This window comes from Meles meles, chromosome 4 (genome assembly GCF_922984935.1).
Source record: "Meles meles chromosome 4, mMelMel3.1 paternal haplotype, whole genome shotgun sequence".
In the NCBI taxonomy this organism is placed as follows: domain Eukaryota; kingdom Metazoa; phylum Chordata; class Mammalia; order Carnivora; family Mustelidae; genus Meles; species Meles meles.
In genome coordinates this window covers 94,429,810-94,452,298 of record NC_060069.1, presented here as the reverse complement: position 1 = coordinate 94,452,298, position 22,489 = coordinate 94,429,810, and the positions used below count along the sequence as shown (strand labels likewise).

Here is a 22,489-nt window from a genome sequence, read left to right as displayed (position 1 = left end):
AGGCAGCAAAGACCTTAGTGTGGCCACAGCAAAATGTGTGAGGGGAATGGTAGGAGCCTGGTGGCAGAGGGTACTGCGCAGTGAAATGACATGACCCACTGACCTTCTGTGGTTGCCGTGACTGCCGAGTTGAGAGAGATCTCAAGGGAGGCCTAGGAAGAAGTGGGAAAGCCAGTCAACTAATACCCTAATCCTGTGAGGGATGACGGCTGCTGGGCCCCAGGGTGATAGCACGGAGCATATGAGGAGTGATTAGAATCTGGGTAGAACTGAAGATGAAATCAATAGGATTTGTTGACACAGGAACGTGGGAGAAAGAAAGGAGTCTAGAAAGATGGATCTTTCTAGATCCAGTTGCTCAGTAGCCTAAGCAACTGGTTATTTACTGAGAAGCGATAGACTGTAAGAGGAGGTTTGTTTGTGCTTTATCTGTGTCCATGGCAATGACTCCTAGAAAAGATTCATTTAAATTACTTAGTACTAGCATATATTGTATCTAGTTTTGTACAGTTATCATATCTTCCTCGGTAGATTGTAAATGATTCTTCCTGAGAGTGAAGAGGGGCTTATTGTACCCCACAGCCCCTCGCCCTTAGATGAGGAGACTTAATGCACATTCCATGAATGAATGACGTACGATGGCTAATGATGGAGGAGCAGTGATGTTAATTGGAATTCACGACTCAGCTAGAAACTACCTTTATGATCTTGGTCAGCTAACATCTTTAGATTTGGTTCCCCTATACATGTAAAATGTTTAAGTTTTTGTCTTTGAGAACAAGGTGTTAGACCCTTGCTATGCACTAAGCACTTTGCTAAACACGGGAGCCCTAAGATGAAACCTTTAGGTTGTGGTCAAGCTAGAGACTGGACCAGAGTGACCTGAAGAGCCTTCTACAAGTTCCATATGCAGACAACCCCCAGGGGCCCTCCCACTCACCCCTCCCCAAAAGTTTGTGTAGATAACTTGATTCCTTCAGTGGATCTTCCTGACAGAATGTGCCTTGCTTTCCCCCAGGGCTCCACGACTATGGACCAATCGAGCAGCATTGACAGACCCTACAGACTGCATTATAATCCTCTTGCTGTCGTCCTTGGAGGAATTAATAGAGTCCCAGTCATTAATCAAGTCACTGATTTACAAATGAAACAGCCTGGTGTAGGAAAAGAGCCCAGCACCCAATTCTGCTTAAGCGTTGAATTAATTAAAGAGACCATTAGACTGAGGTGGCTCTACATCATGGCTGCCTATTAAGCAAACCAAAATCTAAGCCTATAAATGCCTCAAGGTTACAAAAGCAAACCCTAAGGACAGCAATGACAGCCATTAGGCTTTAAGCCATAAACCAGTCAATAATGTCCTTTCTTCTCTTCCGCTTCTTCCCATATCTCTCCCACTTCCAGCTTGGCACTGTCTGATTGGAACTGATTTTTGCTCTGATAAACTCAACATTTTTCATATGCTGCAGTTTATCTTTTAGCAATTTTTAGACAAAAGGCAGCCTTCAAAAAGCAAAGCTGCACTGACTTGTGACAGTAATTTTTATTTGGATTCAAATAAGGAGCCAAAGGGACTGACAATTGCATTTTAACGTCACAGAGGGTAGCATTTTAGCTGATCATCAGCCCTTTCAGTGACCAAGGAAGATGAGGCACAGATCCAGGCCTTTTCCCTCTGGCTGGCTTTATGTCTTACAGCAAGCCCTCCCCCTGCCCCACCCATCATTTATAAGGAAGGAGGAGGAAGTTAAAACCTGTAGTCCTTAGTAATGTTATGATCATTTTGAAATTCAACTGGCACTTTTTGGTGGTGGTTTAAAAGAAAATATCTGGGGGCGCCTGGGTGGCTCAGTTGGTTGAGCATTGGATTCTTATTCTCAGCTCAGGCCCTGATCCTCCGGGTTGTGAGTTCAAATTCCACATTGGGCTCCATGCTGGGTGTGGAGCCTACTTTAAAAAACAAAGAACAACTGAAACTAAAGTGCTAAATTTCAAAGTCATTGTAACAAGAAAATGAAGCAAATCATTCACTGTCACAGTTAAAGGCCCTATGGAAATTTCCATTTTAACATTTGAATTTGACATTAACATTTTATTTTTCTTAAATGCATATGGAAATAAAAAGACTTGCTCAGTTTAAGAGGAACACAGAGTTGCCTGGGTGGCTCAGTCGGTTAAGTGTCTGCCTTCAGCTCAGGTCATGATCTCAGGTTCCTGGGTTCAAGCCCCACATTGGGCTCCCTGCTCAGCAAGAAGCCTGCTTCTCCCACTCCCTCTATCTTCTCCCTGGCCTATGCGTGCACTCGCACTCTCTCTCTCTCTCTCAAATAAATAAGTAAAATCTTTAAAAAGAGAGAGCGATGGAAATGCATAAATTAAGCACTGCTTGGATGACATGATTCTTTATATGGAAAACCCCAAAGACTCCACCCCCAAACTACTAGAACTCATACAGCAATTCAGTAACATGGCAGGATACAAAGTCAATGTACAGAAATCAGTGGCTTTCTTATACACTAACAATGAAAATACAGAAAGGGAAATTAGAGAATCGATTCCATTTACTATAGCACCAAGAACCGTAAGATACCTGGGAATAAACCTAACCAAAGAGGTAAAGGACCTGTACTCGAGGAACTACAGAACACTCATGAAAGAAATTGAAGAAGACACAAAAAGATGGAAGACTGTTCCATGCTCTTGGTTTGGAAGAATAAACATTGTTAAAATGTCTATACTGCCTAGAGCAATCTATACTTTTAATGCCATTCCGATCAAAATTCCACTGGTATTTTTCAAAGAGCTGGAGCAAATAATCCTAAAATTTGTATGGAATCAGAAGAGACCCCGAATTGCTAAGGAAATGTTGAAAAACAAAAACAAAACTGGCAGCATCACGTTACCCGATTTCAAGCTTTACTACAAAGCTGTGATCACCAAGACAGCGTGGTACTGGCATAAAAACAGACACATAGACCAGTGGAATAGAGTGGAGAGCCCAGATATGGACCCTCAACTCTAAGGTGAAATAATCTTCGACAAAACAGGAAAAAATATTCAATGGAAAAAAGACAGTCTCTTCAATAAATGGTGCTGGGAAAACTGGACAGCGATATGTAGAAGAATGAAACTCGACCATTCTCTTACACTGTACACAAAGATAAACTCGAAATGGATAAAAGACCTCAACGTGAGACAGGAATCTATCAGAATCCCAGAGGAGAACATAGGCAGTAACCTCTTCGATATCAGCCACAGCAACTTCTTTCAAGATATGTCTCCAAAGGCCAAGGAAACAAAAGCAAAAATGAACTTTTGGGACTTCATCAAGATCAAAAGCTTCTGCACAGCAAAGGAAACAGTCAACAAAACAAAGAGGCAACCCACGGAATGGGAGAAGATATTTGCAAATGACAGTACAGACAAAAGGTTGATATCCAGGATCTATAAAGAACTTCTCAAACTCAACACACACAAAACAGATAATCATATCAAAAAATGGGCAGAAGATATGAACAGACACTTCTCCAACGAAGACATACAAATGGCTATCAGACACATGAAAAAATGTTCATCATCACTAGCCATCAGGGAGATTCAAATTAAAACCACATTGAGATACCACCTGACACCAGTTAGAATGGCCAAAATTAGCAAGACAGGAAACAACATGTGTTGGAGAGGATGTGGAGAAAGGGGAACCCTCTTACACTGTTGGTGGGAGTGCAAGTTGATACAGCCACTTTGGAGAACAGTGTGAGATGCCTCAAGAAATTAAGAATAGAGCTTCCCTATGACCCTGCAATTGCACTGCTGGTTATTTACCCCAAAGATACAGATGTAGTGAAAAGAAGGGCCATCTGTACCCCAATGTTTATTGCAGCAATGGCTACGGTCGCCAAACTGTGGAAAGAACCAAGATGCCCTTCAACAGATGAATGGATAAGGAAGATTGGTACATATACACAATGGAGTATTTCGCCTCCATCAGAAAGGATGAATACCCAACTTTTGTATCAACATGGACGGGACTGGAAGAAATTATGCTGAGTGAAATAAGTCAAGCAGAGAGAGTCAAGTATCATATGGTCTCACTTATTTGTGGAGCATAACAAATAACATGGAGGACATGGGGAGATGGAGAGGAGAGGGAGTTGAGGGAAATTGGAAGGGGAGATGAACCATGAGAGACCATGGACTCTGAAAAACAACCAGAGGGTTTTGAAGGGGCGGGGGGGGGGGGGGGGGGGGGAGGTTGAGGAACCAGGTGGTGGGTAATAGGGATGGCACGTACTGCATGGAGCACTGGGTGTGATGCCAAAACAATGAACACTGTTATGCTGTAAATAAACAAACAAAAAAAAAATTAAGCACTGCTTGAAAGTATTTTATCTACATATTGAGAAATACACAAAAACCTTTACAAACAGACCATGAAAATTCAATATGGAAGTAAGTCACATACCCAGCAAGTCTTAAATAGCAGTAACTAGAAGTGCCAAGATTCAGTTAACTTTTTTTTTTTCAGCCATCCTTGCAAACGTGGGAGGGATTCAAGTTTCCAATTATAGATCAAGGGGTGTTTTCTCAGACCCAGACTGAATTTTCTTGCAATTTCCTGCAGTTCCAGTTCAACCAGCCCCATGAGGTAGAAGATAGGGCAAGAGCTTGTCCTTTAGTCTCCTCTCCCCTGGAACCCTTGACTTGTCATTGTAAGGAGACAGAATGGGCTTGGGGAGGGGCCTCCCTGTGCAGGTACCCAGAAGAGCCAAAGAGAAACTCTCCTTCCTTCAGACCTGCTTCCTCTAAGAATAATCCTTTTCAGGGCATCTTCTACAGTCTTTCAAATTCCCATGTCATTGGAACTTTCATGAGCCAGGGGGAGAGAGTCCAGGCCACCCTTCTAGCCTCACCTGGCGCTGCCTCAGTACAAACCTTCCCTTCCAGCATATCGCCCAAACTCCATACTGCCAACTCGAGGGCCAGGTTCTGCTGCTAGACAGGAGGCTCCAAGTAGACCACAGTTCTGTGGGACGGGGAGAGGGGGCATTGATATGCATTTTATGAGCAATCTTACGTAATTATTATAATGAACCTGACATGAAGGGAGAATGTGCTGCCCAGAGGCCAAGTGACTGTCCCACTCATCAGCCCAGCCAGTGGAAGCCAGGGCAAGGCTTAAAATAACTTGGAAGCAGGGGCGCCGGGGGGCTTCTTAGGGCAAGCATCCAACTTTTGGTTTCAGCTCAGATCCTGGTCTCAGGGTCCTGAGATCGAGCCCCAAGTCTCCCAGAGTCTGCTCCAGATTCTTTCTCGCTCTCTCTCTCCCTCCCCTCCTGCCCCTCCTCCTGCTTCCCTGCACATGGAAGTGTTTGCTCTCTCTCTCTCATTCTCTCTCTCTCTCAAATAAATAAAATCTTAAAAAAAAAAAAAAAAAAGAACTGGAAAGCCAGCTAGTGACTGGCTGAGTGCCAGTAAGCTCCAGCTGACACCCAGAAGCAAGGAGCAGAATCACAGGACGTAGCCAGGCTCACAAACCAGCCTCCAAATGGGAAGGGCCCAGTGTGGGCATCAAGGACCAAGAAGCTGGATATAGAAACTGGAAGTGGCAAGGATAGGCCCCTTGGGGTGGTCTGACACCAGACAATCCAGGAGTGTGCTCTTCTGAAGCCCAAAAGGGCCAATAACTGAGGTAGGTGTGGGAAGAGGACTGTGAAGGATAGCCACGGTAAGGATGGCCTGTGAGATGTCAGTGGCCAGGGGCCGGGGCCAGAACCCAGAGAATCAGGTGGGCCAAGGTGGCAGCACCAGAGCCTAGAGCCCTTAGGTCAGTCCTGTGAGTGCCCCGGGAGCTGCACTGTGCCTCATTTGCTAGGCTCAGACAGTGTACTGTGCTGGAGTGCAGCTCGAGACACCCCTGCCCTCAAGCTGGGAAGCCATCTCCACCCTCATTTCCCCCACACTGCCTGCTTAGCTGCTCGGGGTGGCCACCCAGCAGACTGCTTGCCCCCCTTCCAGGCCCAGGTCTCAGGCTGACTAGGCTCCCCCAGCATGAACTGGTTCCCAATAGCCACTTTTCTCCAGGCCTGTGGACACCCTCTCAGGCAGCCACGGTGGACTAAGTTCCCAGGCTCAAGCCTCAGGCTCCTTCCTCTCTCTGGCTGAGTCCCGAGGTCTGGGCTCAGACACCCTGAACTTCAGACAGTCACAGAGAATTCAGGATAAATCTCTCCAAACAGAGTCATCTCCACGGAGTGACCAAATCTGGGTACTTTCCATAAGGTTGTCAACTACAGGCAGACCCTTGACCCCTGAGACAATTCCCCTTTCTGCAGGCCTGAGAACCAGCAAAGGGGCCTTTCTTTTTTTTTTTTTTTTTAAAGATTTTATTTATTAATTTTGACAGAGAGAGATCACAAGTAGGCAGAGAGGCAGGCAGAGAGAGTGAGAGGGAAGCAGGCTCCCCTCAGTGCAGAGAGCCCAACGCGGGACTCGATCCCAGGACCCTGAGATCATGACCTGAGCCGAAGGCAGCGGCTTAAACCACTGAGCCACCCAGGCGCCAAAGGGGCCTTTCTTATCCCTCCCAACTTATCCCCCCTATTTAAGCACAAACCCCCTAGGGAGGTTCTCCTGTCCGGCCGGCCGCTGCAAGTCAGTTCCCAGCTGTGAATTAACATTTTAGGGGGTTTGAGGAGAAAGAGAAGCATTAGACTAGTGGTTCTCAAAGTGGGGTCCCAGGACAGAAACCCAAATCCTGAGGCCCCGCCCTGACCGAGTCACAGCTCGGAGGCGGCCGGCCCTCTGGTGTCTGGTCGGTGCGTCCTCCGGGGGATTCTGACAGTCTCCCTCCAGCCGGAGAGCACCTGCTTCAGCCATTGGTGAGTGTCGGGGGCTGCAGGCGGCTGTTCTCCCTGACACCGCTGACAAGAGGAAACTAGCCTCCATGTCTGGGTGGAGAAGGCGATTCCTGGAAGCACCAGGTCATCCGCCGAAGCCCTTCTGACTTACCCTAGGTGTTAACATTGGGGGAAAGGCTCAGAGCTGCATCGAAGTGGTGCAGAGCCATCTAAGATAAAAAATTCAAGTTTCCCAAATATTATCCTTGGGAGTACTTAGGAAGGCTCTACTGTGGTGTCTTTTACACAAATATTGTGAGTCACAATAACTGTGTTTATCTTCTTTTTTCCTTCAGCAAATAAGGAAACATCTGCGGGGGTGCTGATATTTATTTATTTTTGGATGAAGCACAGTGACGTTGGAAATATTTCGTTCAGGATTCTAGAACACTGAAGCTGCCAGCAGTGCTCCGAGGAGGTAACTGGTAAATAATGGAGACCGTCCCTTTTAATCAAGGAGACCTCAGTGTGTCCTTCCTTGTTTAAAGTGACAGCGCTTCAGGCATCTGGCTTCTCAATAAAATGCGAGGTCAGGGGCCCCTGGGTGGCTCAGTAGGTTAAAGCCTCTGCCTTCGGCTCAGGTCATGATCTCAGGGTCCTGGGATGGAGCCCCACATCGGGCTGTCTGCTCAGCGGGGAGCCTGCTTCCCCATCTCTCTCTGCCTGCCTCTCTGCCTACTTGTGATCTCTCTCTGTCAAATAAATAAATAAAATTTAAAAAAAAAATGTGAGGTCAGACCAGTGGGAAAGGAAAAGCAGTCCTAGTGGAGGGCGCCTGGCCCGACAATCCCAAATTAAATTGCCTCTTCCGTGCCTCACTTCCCCCTGCTTCTCAGCTGCATGGGGGAGCTAAGAAGCCAGGTGCAGCTGCAGACTCCGCGTGTGATATCATTGAGCCGGGCCCTTGCTGGGGTGCTTACCGGTAGGACCATAAACCTCCTGCCTCAAACTCCTACCTGCCTGATCTCCACGGCTCCTGCCCTTCACGTGAGAAGAAAAGCGGTGCTTTGTATCCTGTGACAATAGAGCAAGCACAGCCCTACTGAAAACCCAACCCAGAGTGCCTGACCCAACAGCAAGGTGCATCCCCTGACTCTGCATTCTTGAGAAAGAGGCTGGATGCAACCAGCGTTTGGAGAGAACACTTATTTTTAAAATCGGATTGGAAGAAACAAGAACATATATGCACACGCAGACTTGCGAGGAAGGCTCATAGCAGCTTTACTTGTAGTAGCCCAAATACGGTAACAACCCGCACGTCTGTTAACAGGTGAATGCTTAAAAAAACATGGTTTATCCAAACAACGGAGCGCTCACGGCTCAGCCAGATAAAGAGATGAGCTACTACCACACGGAACAGGAGGACTGACTTTCAATGTAACTGCTCTGCGTGAAATAAGCAGGGCAGAAAGAATATGAGCTGTGTGATGCATTTGTATAGAACTAGAGGAAGAGCAGGGGCGCCTGGGTGGCTCAGTCGGTTAAGCATCTGCCTTCAGCTCGGGTCATGATCTTGGGATCCTGGGGTTGAGTCCCACATCAGGCTCCCTGCTCACTGGGAAGTCTGCTTCTCCCTCTCCGCACTGTTTATGCCGTCTCACTCTCTTTCTCTCAAATAAATAAAGTCCTAAAACAAAAAAGCAAACTAATCTATAGTGACAGAGGACTGGTCATGGGGGTAAGGAGGCCGGAGGGAAGGGGCACAAGGGCACGAGAGAATGCGGGTGTGGCGGTGGTTTCATGAGTGGTTTTTCACAAGTTAAAATTCATCAAGTGGTACACGTACAGATGTACGGTTTGTTGTATGACATCATGTATGTATGTCATATACCATGTATGTATCATGTATGATGTAATACATCAATAAAGTTCAAAAAAAATGGGCCAGCAATTCAGTTTCTTGGAGAAACTGGTCCCGTTTCTGCTAGAGTCCCTACTCTTCCTGGCTGGGTTAGAAACATGCAGATTTTTGTGGTGAGCTGTTGACCCCAACAGAAAGATGAAAAGTATTCCAGGGCAACTGGTGTGTGCGTTTGAGTATAAAGGGAGGGGGAAAGAAGAAATGGATCTCCTTCGTAGTGACGGTGGTATTGGTCATAATCAACAATGTGAGCATCTGTTATGATGAGGCTGTGTGTTTCACAAACATTACCTGATTTAGCGCTCACACAGCCTTGTGAGAAGGTGTTGTTGAACCCACTTCACACAGTGGGACATGAGATCTAAGGGAGACTGAGTAAGTCCTTAAGGTGAGGCAGGGACGTTCAGGGTTTGAATGGGTCTGCAAGACTGCACTCTGAGATATTAAATACGACCATCTCTGGCTGGTGTGATCAGAAGTGAATTTTATTTTATAATTTTTAAGTACTTCTCAAACTTGCTATAGTAAACATGTACTAAGATTAACCAGCAGTATTTGAAAGCCTTTAAAATTATTATAGCCACTTTGTAACAATACCTTTAAAATTCTTTTCCTGTAAGAATAATTCTGTTTATTAAGCCTGTCAAGTGTCACCTGATTAATTTCTTATTTATTTTTAAAGATTTTATTTATTCATTTAACCAAGGACCTTAAACTTGAGCATGCCTCAGGATCACTTAGACAGCTTGTTAAAACAGGTCGTGGGGGCCAGCCCCAGAGTTTCTGATTCTATTTATTCATTTAACCCCTATTCTGCCAGGCAGTGCTGGAGGAAACAGCAACAGAAATTGAGGAGTTACTGAAGGCCAAGGTTAATGAACTAACAACCATTCCGACTCAGTCTGCACCTGAACCTCTATTGGAAACACTAGAGATGGGAGGGACTTAAAGCTCCAGCTTTGGGGGCATCGGGGGTGGCTCAGTTGGTTAAGCGACTGCCTTTGGCTCAGGTCATGATCCTGGAGTCCCAGGACTGAGTCCCACATCAGGCTCCCTGCTTGGCAGGGAGTCTGCTTCTCCCTCTGACCCTCCCTCTTCTCATGCTCTCTCTCTCTCTCTCTCTATCTCTCTCATTCGCTCAAATAAATAAATAAATAAAATCTTTAGGAAAAAAAAAAGCTCTCCAGCTTTGGGGTGTTCCGCTAAAGGCTGCTCACCACAGATTGCTAGGAGCTCACCTGCAGTAAAGAAAAAAAAAATGTTGGGTTTATGGACTTAAGAGCAGGTGCGAAAGCCCCTAGAGACTCAGGAGGGAGCTGTAAGAGGCTTCTTTTTTTTTTTTTTAAGATTTTATTTATTTATTTGACAGATGGAGATCACAAGTAGGCAGAGAGGCAGGCGGGGGCGGGGGGAATGTAAGAGGCTTCTAACAGGATGGGCCATCTGCTGGGTGACTCCTGCAGGCACGAGGAATGGGGGAGGCAGTCCTAGAGAGCATGCTGTCAAGAAGAATGGAGCAGTTTGGTAATTGGACATCTAATCTTATCTGGAGGGCGGAAGCATTGGAGTTTGGGCAACTGTGCAACTGGCGAAGGAGCAGAAGTCACTCCTTTTCATCAGAAGAGGGGGTCATTTAATCACTTTTGAGTTTGCAGAAATAACCAGGTCTGTCTTGTTCCAAACACATGAGACGGGGGAGGCTTGTCTAAACATCGATGACCTGCAGTTAGGAAACCACCATCTGGCTGCCAGCAGGGCTGGTTTTTCACATTTTTGGTTCAAAACCCAGAGTCGTCCTCAAAACCCCAAAGAGACTGTGTCTTTCTTTCTTACCTCCAGAACCTCTGTTCTCTTCACAGCAGTTACAGTGTGCTTCAGAGAGGGGTCAGCAATACAAATTCTAAATAAAACAATCCCAATGAAAAACGTAAAGCCGGTTCACTGCCTGCTTCTTAAACTTTGGAACTGAGTATCTGTCCAGTTTCTAAGGATGCGTCCGTCCCGGGATGGTTGGGTGGCTCAGCTGTTTGAGTGTCTGACTTTTGATTTCGGCTCAGGTGGATCTCTGGGTTCTGGGATCGAGTTCCAAGTCAGATTCCCCATTCAGCAGGGAGTCTGCTTGTCTCCCTCTCTCTGATCCCCTCCCCCTGCTCATGCTCTCTGGCTCTCTAAAATAAACAAATCTTGAAAAAAAAAAAAAAAAAAGATGCATCAGTCCAGGAGTTCACAATTCCATAAACCTCTATTCTACTGTGGGTAATAGAAATCAGAACAGCTTGGCATTAAATAAATCAGAGTGCTTTTCTTATGTGATGAGAACACACAGAGGGCAGCCCAAACAGGGTCAGCTGCTCCACGACGCTCTCCGAGACCCCGACTCCTTCCATCCATCTTCTCAGCCATCCAGACTGTGATGTCTGGTGATTATGTACCAGATAGCAACTTCAGCGCAATGACTGTATTATCCCAAAAGAGGACAAATGGAAGAACAAAAGACAAATTCTTCAGCGCAATGACTGTATTATCCCAAAAGAGGACAAATGGAAGAACAAAAGACAAAAACCCAGCCCTTTTTTTTTTTAAGATTTTATTTATTTATTTGAGAGAGAATGAGTGAGAGAGAGCATGAGAGAGGAGGAGGTCAGAGGGAGAAGCGGACTGCCCAAGGAGCTGGGAACCCGATGCGGGACTCGATCCTGGAAGTCCAGGATCATGACTGAGCCAAGGCAGTCACTCAACCAACTGAGCCATACAGGTGCCCCAAACCCAGCTCTTTTTAAAGAGCTTTCTGAGGGGCACCTGGGTGGCTCAGTCAGTTAAGCGTCTGCCTTCAGCTCAGGTCATGATCCCAGGGTCCTGGGATCCAGCTCCACATCGAGCTCCACACTGGGCTCCCTGCTCAGAGGGGAACCTACTTCTCCCTCTCCCTCTGCCACTCCTCCCTGTTGTGCTCTCTTTCTCTCTTGCTCCTACCCTGTCTCTCCTCTAGCTTGTTCACTCTCTCTCTCTCTCTCAAATAAATAAAACAAAACCTTTAAAAATAAAGAGCTTTGGGACACCTGGGTGGCTCAGTGGGTTAAGCCTCTGCCTTCAGCTCAGGTCAAGATCTCAAGGTCCCGGGATCGAGCCCCGCATCGGGCTCTCTGCTCTGCAGGAAGCCTGCTTCCCCACCCCCACTCTGTCTGCCCCTCTGCCCACCTGTGATCCCTCTCTCTGTCAAATTAAAAAAAAAAAATTAAAAATAAATAAATAAATAAATAGCCTTCTGAGCAGCCTCATCTATCGGCTTCTGCTTATGGCACCTGTCAGTGCTATGTCACATGGTCACCTCATACACAAGGAAGCCTGGGGAAGCTTCTTTTCCTCACCTGGTTTGCCAGTGGCCATGCTGAAATCGAGTTACATCAACAAGGCAGAAGCGGAGAATGGATAGTAGGAAGACTGCCAGCAGCGTGGCCAGCTTTGCCGGAACCCAAAACACATGTTTAACCAGCCCATGTGAGTCACACCTAAAATTATAACAACGGTGCAATGAGTTCCCGGCCTGCCTCTGATTTACAAATGCTCATGTGTGAGGAACCCAGGCTGTGCTTGCAAACTGGTGCAGATCCCACCCACTGCTCCCCTTACCCCTGTAATCCTGGCTGCTGGTCCAGATTGTTACCTCCCAATGTCCATCTTCTCCTTTTTCTGTAAGTAACAGAAGCCCCCATTTCTAGCTGTGTACATGTCTGCCTGGAATAAAGACTCTATTTCCCATTCTTTTTTGCAGCCAGATATGATCATGTCCATGAGTCTGGCCGGTGGAATCTAAGCACGAGTGCCACGTGCGGTTTTTGGGGAATGTCCTTACATGGAGAGAACGTGCACTTCTGTGCCCACTTCTCCCTCTGGAATGTAGACAAAATGGAGCTCAGAAACCATCTGGGGCCATGAGATGGAACTCACACAGAGGATGGCAGAGTAATAAAGTATTAGGAGCTTGGGTTCCCTAGCTTGAAGCTTCCCTAGCAACCCCAGACTGCTTATTCATGAATTTCATTTACATGAAAGGGAAATGAACTTCTATATTGTTTTAACCAGGGCTAATGGGTTTCTGTTACTTGCAGCTGAACCTAATCCTCGTGTTCTACTTCCTTGAACTGTCCCACTCTGCAGAGGAAGGATTTCTCGTCTCATCCGTGATGGTCCATCTAGTTTCTGACCCTTACTCTGTCCCTGTCCTCTGGGCAGTGGCCTTTGTCATCATTCTCAGTTCCCTAAGCATGTGTTTGAGTCCCTATCAGTGACCTATAAGTGCATTCTCTTAACACCCCCTCTATACTTTTTTTTTTTAAGATTTTTATTTATTTATTTGACAGAGAGACAGCAAAAAAGGGACTAGAAGCAGGGGGGATGGGAGAGGGAAGAGCAGGCTTCCTGCTGAGCAGAGTGCCTGCTGTGGGGCTCTGTCCCAGGGTTCTGGGATCATGACCTGAGCCAAAGACAGTCTCTTAAGGACTGAGCCACGCAGCTGCCCACCTCCCTCTGTAGTTCTCCTCCTTCTCCGCCCCTCTCTGGTTGCATCCTAGGAACGCCAGCCCAGCAGAGGAGGAGGAGGCTGCACAAAGTAGGACTAATCCAGGAGCGCAGGCTCATGGGGGCACACTGGCTAGAAAGTCATGTCTGACCAAATGCAGGAGGCCTCCTTGCTCTTCCCTACCTCCTGGATTCATTTTGTGCCACAAATTTTTTCCATCAGAGCCGTTTGAGTTTAAAAGACAAGCTTGGAAACAGCCCTGGAGGAGAATGGACTATTTACCACTTGCAATTTAATGTGAATTAATTTAATCCAATTTCTTTTTTAATTCATTCTTCCTTTAAACATTCATGAAGAGCCTATTTTATGTCCTTTTTAAAAGAGATTTTATTTCTTTCTTTTGAGAGAGACCACCAGAGAGGGCGCTCGTGCCAGCGGGGGGAGGGTCAGAGTGGTAGGGAAGTAGAATCTCACAAAGATCACACACTGAGTGAGGAGAGGAGGCAGGGGCTCCATCCCAAGGCCCAGTGACCATGATCTGAGCTGAAATCAAGAGTGGGAGGCTTAACAGGCAGAGCCACCCAGGCGCGCAAGACTATTATACCCTAAGAGATTGATAATTTATTATTTGACTCTTCTGGAGATCAGAAGTCCCACAGGGTTCTAAAATCACGGTGTCAGCAGAGCTGCGTTCCTTTGTGGACATTTGGAGAGGACACATTTCCACACCTAGTCTGCTTCTAGAGTCTGTGGGAATTCTTTGGCTAGGGTCCCCTTTCTCCATCTTTAAAGCCAACAATGTCTCCGACCACCGTGGTGGGGGTGGTGAGTTTTCTGGGCTTTATGTTCGTAGATGCAAGGTATGTAACTTTAGTCACATCTACAAAGTCGCTTTTGCTGTGAAAAGCAACACATTGACCGGTTCCAGCATTAGAACATAGATTTCTTTCTTTCTTTATAAGATTTATTTATTTATTTGACAGAGAAAGATCACAAGTAGGCAGAGAGGCAGGCAGAGAGGGAGGAGGAAGCAGGCTCCCTGCTGAGCAGAGAGCCCGATGTGGGGCTTGATCCCAGGACCCTGAGATCAGGACCCTGAGATCATGACCTGAGCCGAAGGCAGAAGCTTAACCCACTGAGCCACCCAGGCGGCCCTAGAACATGAATTTCTTTAGGGGCCTTTATTCTGTCCCCAAATCCTTTTTTTTTTTTTTTAATTTATTTTCAGCATAACAGTATTCATTGTTTTTGCACCACACCCAGTGCTCCATGCAGTGCGTGCCCTCTCTATTACCCTCCACCAGGTTCCCCAACCTCCCACCCCCACCCCCCAACCCCCCCCCCTTCGAAACCCTCAGGTTGTTTTTCAGAGTCCATAGTGTCTCATGGTTCATCTCCCCTTCCAATTTCCCTCAACTCCCTTCTCCTCTCCATCTCCCCTTGTCCTCCATGTTCTTTGTTATGCTCCACAAATAAGTGAAACCATATGATACTTGATTCTCTCTGCTTGACTTATTTCACTCAGCATAAACACTTCCAGTCCTGTCCATGTTGCTACAAAAGTTGGGTATTCATCCTTTCTGATGGAGGCATAATACTCCATCGTGCATATGTACCACATCTTCCTTATCCATTCGTCCGTTGAAGGGCATCTTGGTTCTTTCCACAGTTTGGCGACCGTGGCCATTGCTGCTATAAACATTTATTCTGTCCCCAAATCCTTAAATTTACGAGCCCCAAAGCTACTGACAACGGCCAAATTTCTTAAAATCCTTTTCCCTTCCCCACCCATTTCCAAAGGTGCAACCGCTTTTGCCTGTCCTTCCTCACTCAATACTACCCCGACCCCCTCCTCCCCTCGCCAAATTGCGACCCAGGCCCTGCCCTGAGCTGCCCCCTTTATCCCCGCGCCCCCTGCCTCCCGGGCCTGGGAAAGTGGGTGGGGACACGGGAGCAGGATCGCCCTCTGCAGGCGGGAGTGGCGCGCAGCTACCTTAGGCGACCTCTGCCCCCGTGCCCCTGCCCCACCGATGGCCAGGCCCACGGGCCCGGCACTTCTGTCTCCTCCTAGACCTCGTCCCTCGCAGAGCCACTGGCTTTGACGACCTCGCCACGCGGCGAGGACCCCAGGTGCTCTCCACACCCGAGCCCGAGCCCACGCCCACCCTCCCGGACCCTGGAAGGGCTTTCCCGCCGCCACCCCCAGTCCCCCTCCTCCTCCCGCCTCCGCCACCCCCAATCCCTCTACTATCCCCCTCCTCCTCCCGCCTCCGCCTCCGCCTCGCCCCCTTCCGACTCCGCCTCCCCGCGGGCCGACCTCTCCAGCCCCGCCCTGCGCCGTCGCCTAGGTGCAGGGCGCACTCGGGAGGCGGGCCGGCGAGGGACGCGGGGACTCGGGACCCGGTGCCGGAGTGAGTGTGCGGCGCGGGCCGGCGACCAGGTTGCGGCGTGGGTGGGCGGCATTCTCTCCGGAGGTAGTGAATTGCTGCGGGCAGCGGCAGGCCCCGAGCTCTCCCTAGCCCCCGGGACTCCGAGGGGGAGCTGGGCGAGCAGCAGGTCCGGGGCAAGTCGGCCTCGCTTCCGTCTGGAGAAGGCAGGGCCCTCCTCCCCCTACTCTCTGCTCCGCAGCCCTCACCTCACCGTCCCCAGCTCTCGGAGAGTCCCAGTTAGCAGAGGATGGGGCACCGCCACTAAATGCGCATTAGTCACCCTGGGCCACGGGTTACTGCACATGGAAATGACGAAGAAACGCTCGTGATAAAATATCAAGGGAAAAGCTCGAGATTTAAGAAGGCCTTAATAGAGTACTTCCAGAATGTTATGCGTGTAGTTTGTACTCCTGTAAATAGCCAGAAGAGGCTGGTGAGAAATACTTCATATGTAACAGTGATGTTACATAGTACCAACCTTAGCTTGGACTGCCTTAACAAAGTACCATAGACTGGTATCCTAAACAACAAATTCATTTCCTAACACTTCTGCAGACAGGGAAATCCAAGAGCAAGGTGCCGGGAAGCTAGGTTTGGAGCCTTTTCCTCTTGGCTTGGAGGTGGCAGCCATCTCAAGGGAGACAAACTAAGCTCTGTGGTGTCTCCTCTTCTTCTTTTCCTTCTTTTTTAAAGATTTTATTTATTTATTTATTTATTTAGAGAGAAAGAGTATGGGAGTGGGGCTAGAGGAAGAGAATGTCAAGCAAACTCCAGGCTGAGCATGGAGCCCGGCTTGGAGCTCTATCTCATGACCCTGAGATCAGGACTCCAGGTGAAATGAAGAGTTGGTTGCCCAACCTACTGAGCCACCCCGGTGCCCCACTCTGTGTCTCTTCTTACAAGGGTGCTAATCCCATGGTGGGAGACCTGCCTTCATGACCTCATCTAACCCTGCTCACCTCCCAAAGACCCTGTCAAACAAATACCATCACCTTGGGGATTGGGCTTCAACATAAGAATTTAGGAGGAAGTTGAAAACATACAGTCATTATCAGTACCTTCTAGGTGGTATGTCAGAGTAGTTAAGAATTTGGGCTGTGGAGCCAGGCTGCCTGAATTTGATTCCCAGCTGCTCTGGTTACCAGTGTTTGCCCTTAGGCAAATCACTTCCCTCACAAGGCCTCAGCGTCCCCACCTTAGCCATCACTATGTGCCAGGCTCTGTTCCAAGTATCCACCAGGAACTAATTCTTTATTCCTCATAACAGTTCTTTTTTTTTTTTTTAAAGATTTTATTTAAAGATTTATTCGACAGAGAGATCACAAGTAGGCAGAGAGGCAGGCAGAAAGAGAGGGGGAAGCGGGTTTCCCGCTGAGCAGAGAGCCTGATGCGGGGCTCCATCCCAGGACCCTGAGACCGTGACCTGAGCTGAAGGCAGAAGCTTAACCACTGAGCCACCCAGGCACCCCCTCATAATAGTTCTGTATCATCATCATCACCCATCAACATCCCCTTGGTACCGAGGAAAAAACTTTACATTTAATTTGCATTAAATCTCCACAAATACCAAAGAGATTAGAGTCCCACCAGTTTTACAGAGGAAGAAGACAGGGTTCAGGCACATGAAGTTGACTAGTCACAGTCAGTCTACTAATAATTGACAGACACAGGATTCAAACTGGTTCTTTTTGAAACAAGGCCTCTTAATAATTCCCATAAACTTTTGTCTCTACAAACCCAGTCCAAAGAACCAACCATTTCCTTAAGTTACTGTGACCAAACCAATTCGGAGTTGCTAGCTCCTCAGTGAGTCACAGATACACCAGGTGGAGTTGTCCCACAAAGTAAACTTTATTTGCAGCAAATAATGAGATCACAGTAAATGTGATCTTTCAAAACCCCCTTTCAAAACTGGATGAAAGAGAGACAGAAAGATGGGGAGGTGGGGATGGGTTCCTTTTGTTTAGGGTTAGGATGAATATTGAGATAGGGAGGCCTTGTCATCATGTATAGAGGCATGCATAAGGTCCCACATGTACATTAAGGAAACACACATGTATATATACATTGTTTGTTGTGTAAATGAGGCTGAGGCCCTTCCTTGGGTAGAGATTTTAGTATTATAATGAGGTAAAGGTCATTGCCAGTCATTCCAGAGGTCACTACCCCCTATCTGAGCAGAAGTGAGTCAGGTTTAGTTCAAACAGTTTGGGTGGTCTGAGAGGTGTTGTCAAGGCCATTGCCAGTCACCTGAGGGTGGTTTCAGGTTTCATGACCCAACAATCACACTACTAGGTATGTACCCTAAAGATACAAATGTAGTGATCTGAAGGGGCATGTGCACCCCAATGTTTATAGCAGCAATGTCCACAACAGCCAAACTATGGAGCCTAGATGTCCATCAACAGATGAATGGATAAAGAAGGTGTGGTATATATACACAATGGAATACTATGCCGCCATCAAAAAACCAAAATCTGCCATTTTCAATGACGTGGATGGAACCAGAGGGTATTATGCTAAGTGAAATAAGTCAATCAGAGAAAGACAATTATCATGTGATCTCCCTGATATCAGGAATTTGAGGGGCAGGGCGGGGGTGGGGGCTGGGGGTAGGGAAGGAAAAAAATGAAACAAGATGGGATCGGGAGGGAGACAAACCATAAGAGACTCTTAATCTCGGGAAACAAACTGAGGGTTGCTGGTGGGGGAGGCGGTGAGGAAGTAGAGATAAGGTGGCTGGATGATGGACACTGGGGAGGGTATGTGCTATGGTGAGTGCTGTGAAATGTGTAAGACTGATGATTCACAGACCTGTACCCTTGAAGCAAGTAATACATTATATGCTAATAAAAAAAAAATGGTACTCCAGAAAGAAGAGATCTAGCTGGTGACATTATCACATGGAGGAACCTTTCAAGGCTGGATAACTGAAGGGACAGATCAATACTGCTGGGTGACTTCCTGTGGCCAGGAAAATAAGAATCACTTCAATAGTACTAATAAAGTTTATTGAGCACTTTTACTATGTGCCAGGCATTGTGCTAATAAATTTTTTATGTGCTTTATAAATTTTTTATAAATTAAAAATTTATAATTTTTATTGTGCTTTATAAATTTACCTTCCTTCATCCTGGTGACAACCATAATCTATTTTAGAGATGGAGAAATAGAGGCTTCAAAACTCTTCATAGAATACCTAAGTCCACCCCAGTGAGTCCAGTGGTGGAGACAAGACTAAAATCCGAGTCTGTTCCCCTTCGAAGCTCGCATTCTTAACCACTGTGGATATGCTGCCTGGCAAGAATGATGTTATAAAGAGAACGATGCCATTTAAAAATCAATATGTCCTTGGCAATATTTAGTGCCCACCACTAATGTTATAACTGAGTTCCAAGGGTATCACACCATTTTATTTTTTGAAAGATTTTGTTTATATATTTGTCAGAGAGAGACATAGCAAGAGAGAAAACAAGCAGGGGGAGTGGCAGAGAGAGAAACAGGCTTCCCACTGAACCCAATGCGGAACTCGATCCCAGGACCTGGGAATCATGACCTGAGCTAAAGGCAGATGCCTAACGACTGAACCATCTAGGTGCCCCTATTGCCCCATTTTAAAGAATATAAAAGAACGTGGGTCCATGAAAATAGATATTGGAAATAGAACAGTTTTACTCAACGGTACCCATCTTGATTCCCTACTCCCATTTTAAGATACCTGAGGCACTTTAAGCAGAGAAGGGTGTCAGCAATATTTGCCAATTTTTAGTGGGGGATGTGTGATCTGTTCCTTCAAAAGACATCTGTGTATTGGGTTTCAGGGCAAGGTGCTATTTTCAGAATCCAGGTAGAATCTAACACAGTAAAACAATGCCAAGGGAAAAGGAAGGAAAACAAAAAACTAAAGGAACACCCCTGCCCATCGTTCTAATTCTTCGGAAGTTCCTGAAAACGTATGAAAAGCACTGTGCCCAGACGCAGACATCTGTGTGTCCAGCCATCAAACAGGACTTGAAAACCAGCATCAACAACGAACAGATTCTTAGGAAAGTGAGTGTGTGGCCTCCTTTGCTTACTCCTCTGGGAAGTGAACTGACTAGGGTTTTGCTCCAAGGAGCACGGGTCCTCCGTCATTGCTCTGTGTTCCCGCTTGCCTGCCTGCCTGAAGTCCAAAGCCTGCCCCTGGCACTGGGGCTCTGCTCAGCACTTCTGCCTCCCTGCTTCTACCTCGAATCTACCCACCCCAGTCCTTTGAGCAGCCCTGCCCTTTCTTACACCACACCTGGAGTGGCCAACCAGCCCCTTCTACTCTACCTCTGGAAAGTCCGGCACAAAAGACCACTTTGGGCATCTGGCAGGACATCCATGCCCAGCATTCCCACCACCCCACGGGATCCCTCCAAGGGAATAGTTGCTTCTCTTGACAGTGGTGTCCCTGTCATCAGGCCAGACCCCCGCACTCACCCATCCTTCCCCTCTCACTTGGAGCGAGATTAGCAAACACATAATTCTAACTCCCAAAGTACAGGATTTCAGAAAAAAAAAAAAAAAAATCAGGTGTCATATCTTTCCTGAGATTGAATCTAGGGGTCAATTGGGAGGGGGGAAAGAAGAGAGGGCAGCCCTGAAATGAAATGGTCTACTCTTGGGAAGGGCACTTGCTAGTCCGGGGGTAGGGGAGGGGATAGTGCTGGAACCCAAGGATAGACTGGCCTGCTCTCCAGCTTTCCTGTGGCCAGCCCAGGTCCTAAAATGCTGAGTGCTAACCAAGAGAATAAATTAATCAGAGATGGGTGCCGAAAAATAATCATTATTCTAAGGAGACTTTGACCCAGATCCATCCTACCCATATTTTTCCTGAAGGTTATTGGGGGATGGGAGGGTGATTACATTGTACACCACATAAAAAGAACCTCTGAAAGACTGCCCTAAACACCATCCCTTTTTGCCAAACTTCCAATTACCAAGGGAGCTGCCACCTCCCTCTCCCCGTTCACCCCTTTGGACAGGAGACTTCCTCTCCTAGTCTCCTGTCCCCTCTGCCCTCCTAGGTCTTTCTAATTCCTTCTCTTGTAGTTAGTTGCTTCTCTGGACTCCCCCATACATCTCCCTGCTCATCCCAGGGCAAGAGCTTCTCAGAGCCATCTTTTTGTGATAAAATAATTACAACTTTATTTTTTTTCTATTGTACATCTTATAATTAGCCTCTACTACTTAATGATAAGACTAATCATAAACCTTGTTCAAATTTGTAGTCCCTTCAGCAAACATTTTAAATTAAATGTTTCAAATTTGTAGTCCCTTTCTAAACATTTTAAATTAAAATCACTATCAGAAATGCAAATAACATCAGGACCCGATGTATAAATACTGGTGTGAATCATAAGACCATATGGGCTGTTTATGTTGGGGGGGGGGTTGCTCTGGTTGGGTCTCCATTTTGATGTTGAACATCACTAAAGTAAGAGTCTCATGAGATAATTATTTTTTTACTGCATAGGATACACTCAGATAATTTCTCTTCTGTTCTATTTCATTAAGGAAAGAGAGAAAAAAGCTGGTTACAACCTACTCCATTGATTTCTGACCCAATAATGAGTAGAAACCTGATGGAAAAATCTGTGCCCTGTAAGATTGCTTTTGCATATGGCAAGAAATTCATAAGATTGTTTTGAATTACCACCCAGTGCACGTGTGATCCAAAGTTAATCGCCTTTTCAAATGTTCTGATACTGTCTGATGACAACACTCTTTCTCTATGCATGGACATCTGTTTATGATTCCCACCTGTACTTTTTTTCTGACACTCCAGTTTATGCTTGTAAGACCTGAAGATTCCCCAACAAGCATCCTACCCATTTCCTTAGAACCTTTGCTCATGACAATTCGAGATGAGTGTTATATGCTGGGGAAAGAGATCTGTGTCTGGAGCCTACAACTGAGCAACCCAGAGATTGCCAGACTGGTGAGTCATGCGTTTTAGAGGTATTCCTTCAATTAAACTTAAAATTGAATATAAGCATAATAGCACGTATCCCAGCTATAGTTCATTTGGTTGTTGACTGATATGCTCTAAGCTTTTCTTTTTTAAAAAGACAATGTATCTTTTAATGAAACATTTCAAAGTTATGTAAAAGTACAAAAAAACGGGTAAAACTATAATGTTTGGTTATCAAACATTATCAAACATTTGATAACCAAACATTATAGTTTTACCTGTTTTTTACTTTATAAAATGCAACATACTGTATGCATTCTTTTGTGTCTCTCTTTGCCTGTACAACATTATGTTTTTATGAGTCATCATATTTTACTTTTGCATAGCTATAGTTGATGCATTTTCATTGCTTTATAGTTTTTTTTAAAGATTTTATTTATTTATTTGAGAGAGGGATCGAGAGCACAAGCGGGGGAAGGAGAGGGACAAGCAGGCTCTGCACTGAGCATGGAACCCAGTGTATGGTTCCATCCCATGACCCTGAGATCATGACCTGAGCTGAAATCAAGAGTCAGACGCTTAACTGACTGAGCCACCCAGGTGCCCCTATATCGTTTTCTACTATATGAATATACCATAATTTCTTTTTTTTTTTTTTAAGATTTTATTTATTCATTTGACAGAGAGAGAGATCACAAGTAGGCAGAGAGGCAGGCAGAGAGAGAGGAGGAAGCAGTCTCCCTGCAGAGCAGAGAGCCCGATGCGGGGCTCGATCCCAGGACCCTGAGATCATGACCTGAGCCGAAGGCAGCGGCTTAATCCACTGAGCCACCCAGGCGCCCC

General features: G+C 46.5%; 1 protein-coding gene across 9 annotated transcripts in view; it reads left to right on the top strand.

Moving 5' to 3' along the window:
* Window positions 1-15,616: 15,616 nt before the first annotated feature.
* Window positions 15,617-22,489, top strand: part of LOC123939609 — a 47,022-nt gene continuing 40,149 nt past the window's right edge. For all 9 annotated transcript variants that reach the window (XR_006817940.1, XM_046001331.1, XM_046001328.1 and 6 more), the window contains exons 1-3: window positions 15,617-15,690; window positions 19,530-19,758; window positions 21,521-21,673. Coding sequence is in view for 8 of the 9 variants with exons in the window: in XM_046001331.1 (XP_045857287.1) it covers window positions 19,579-19,758; window positions 21,521-21,673 (333 nt within the window). In the remaining variant the exon portion in view is untranslated. The remainder of the gene's footprint in view (window positions 15,691-19,529; window positions 19,759-21,520; window positions 21,674-22,489) is intronic.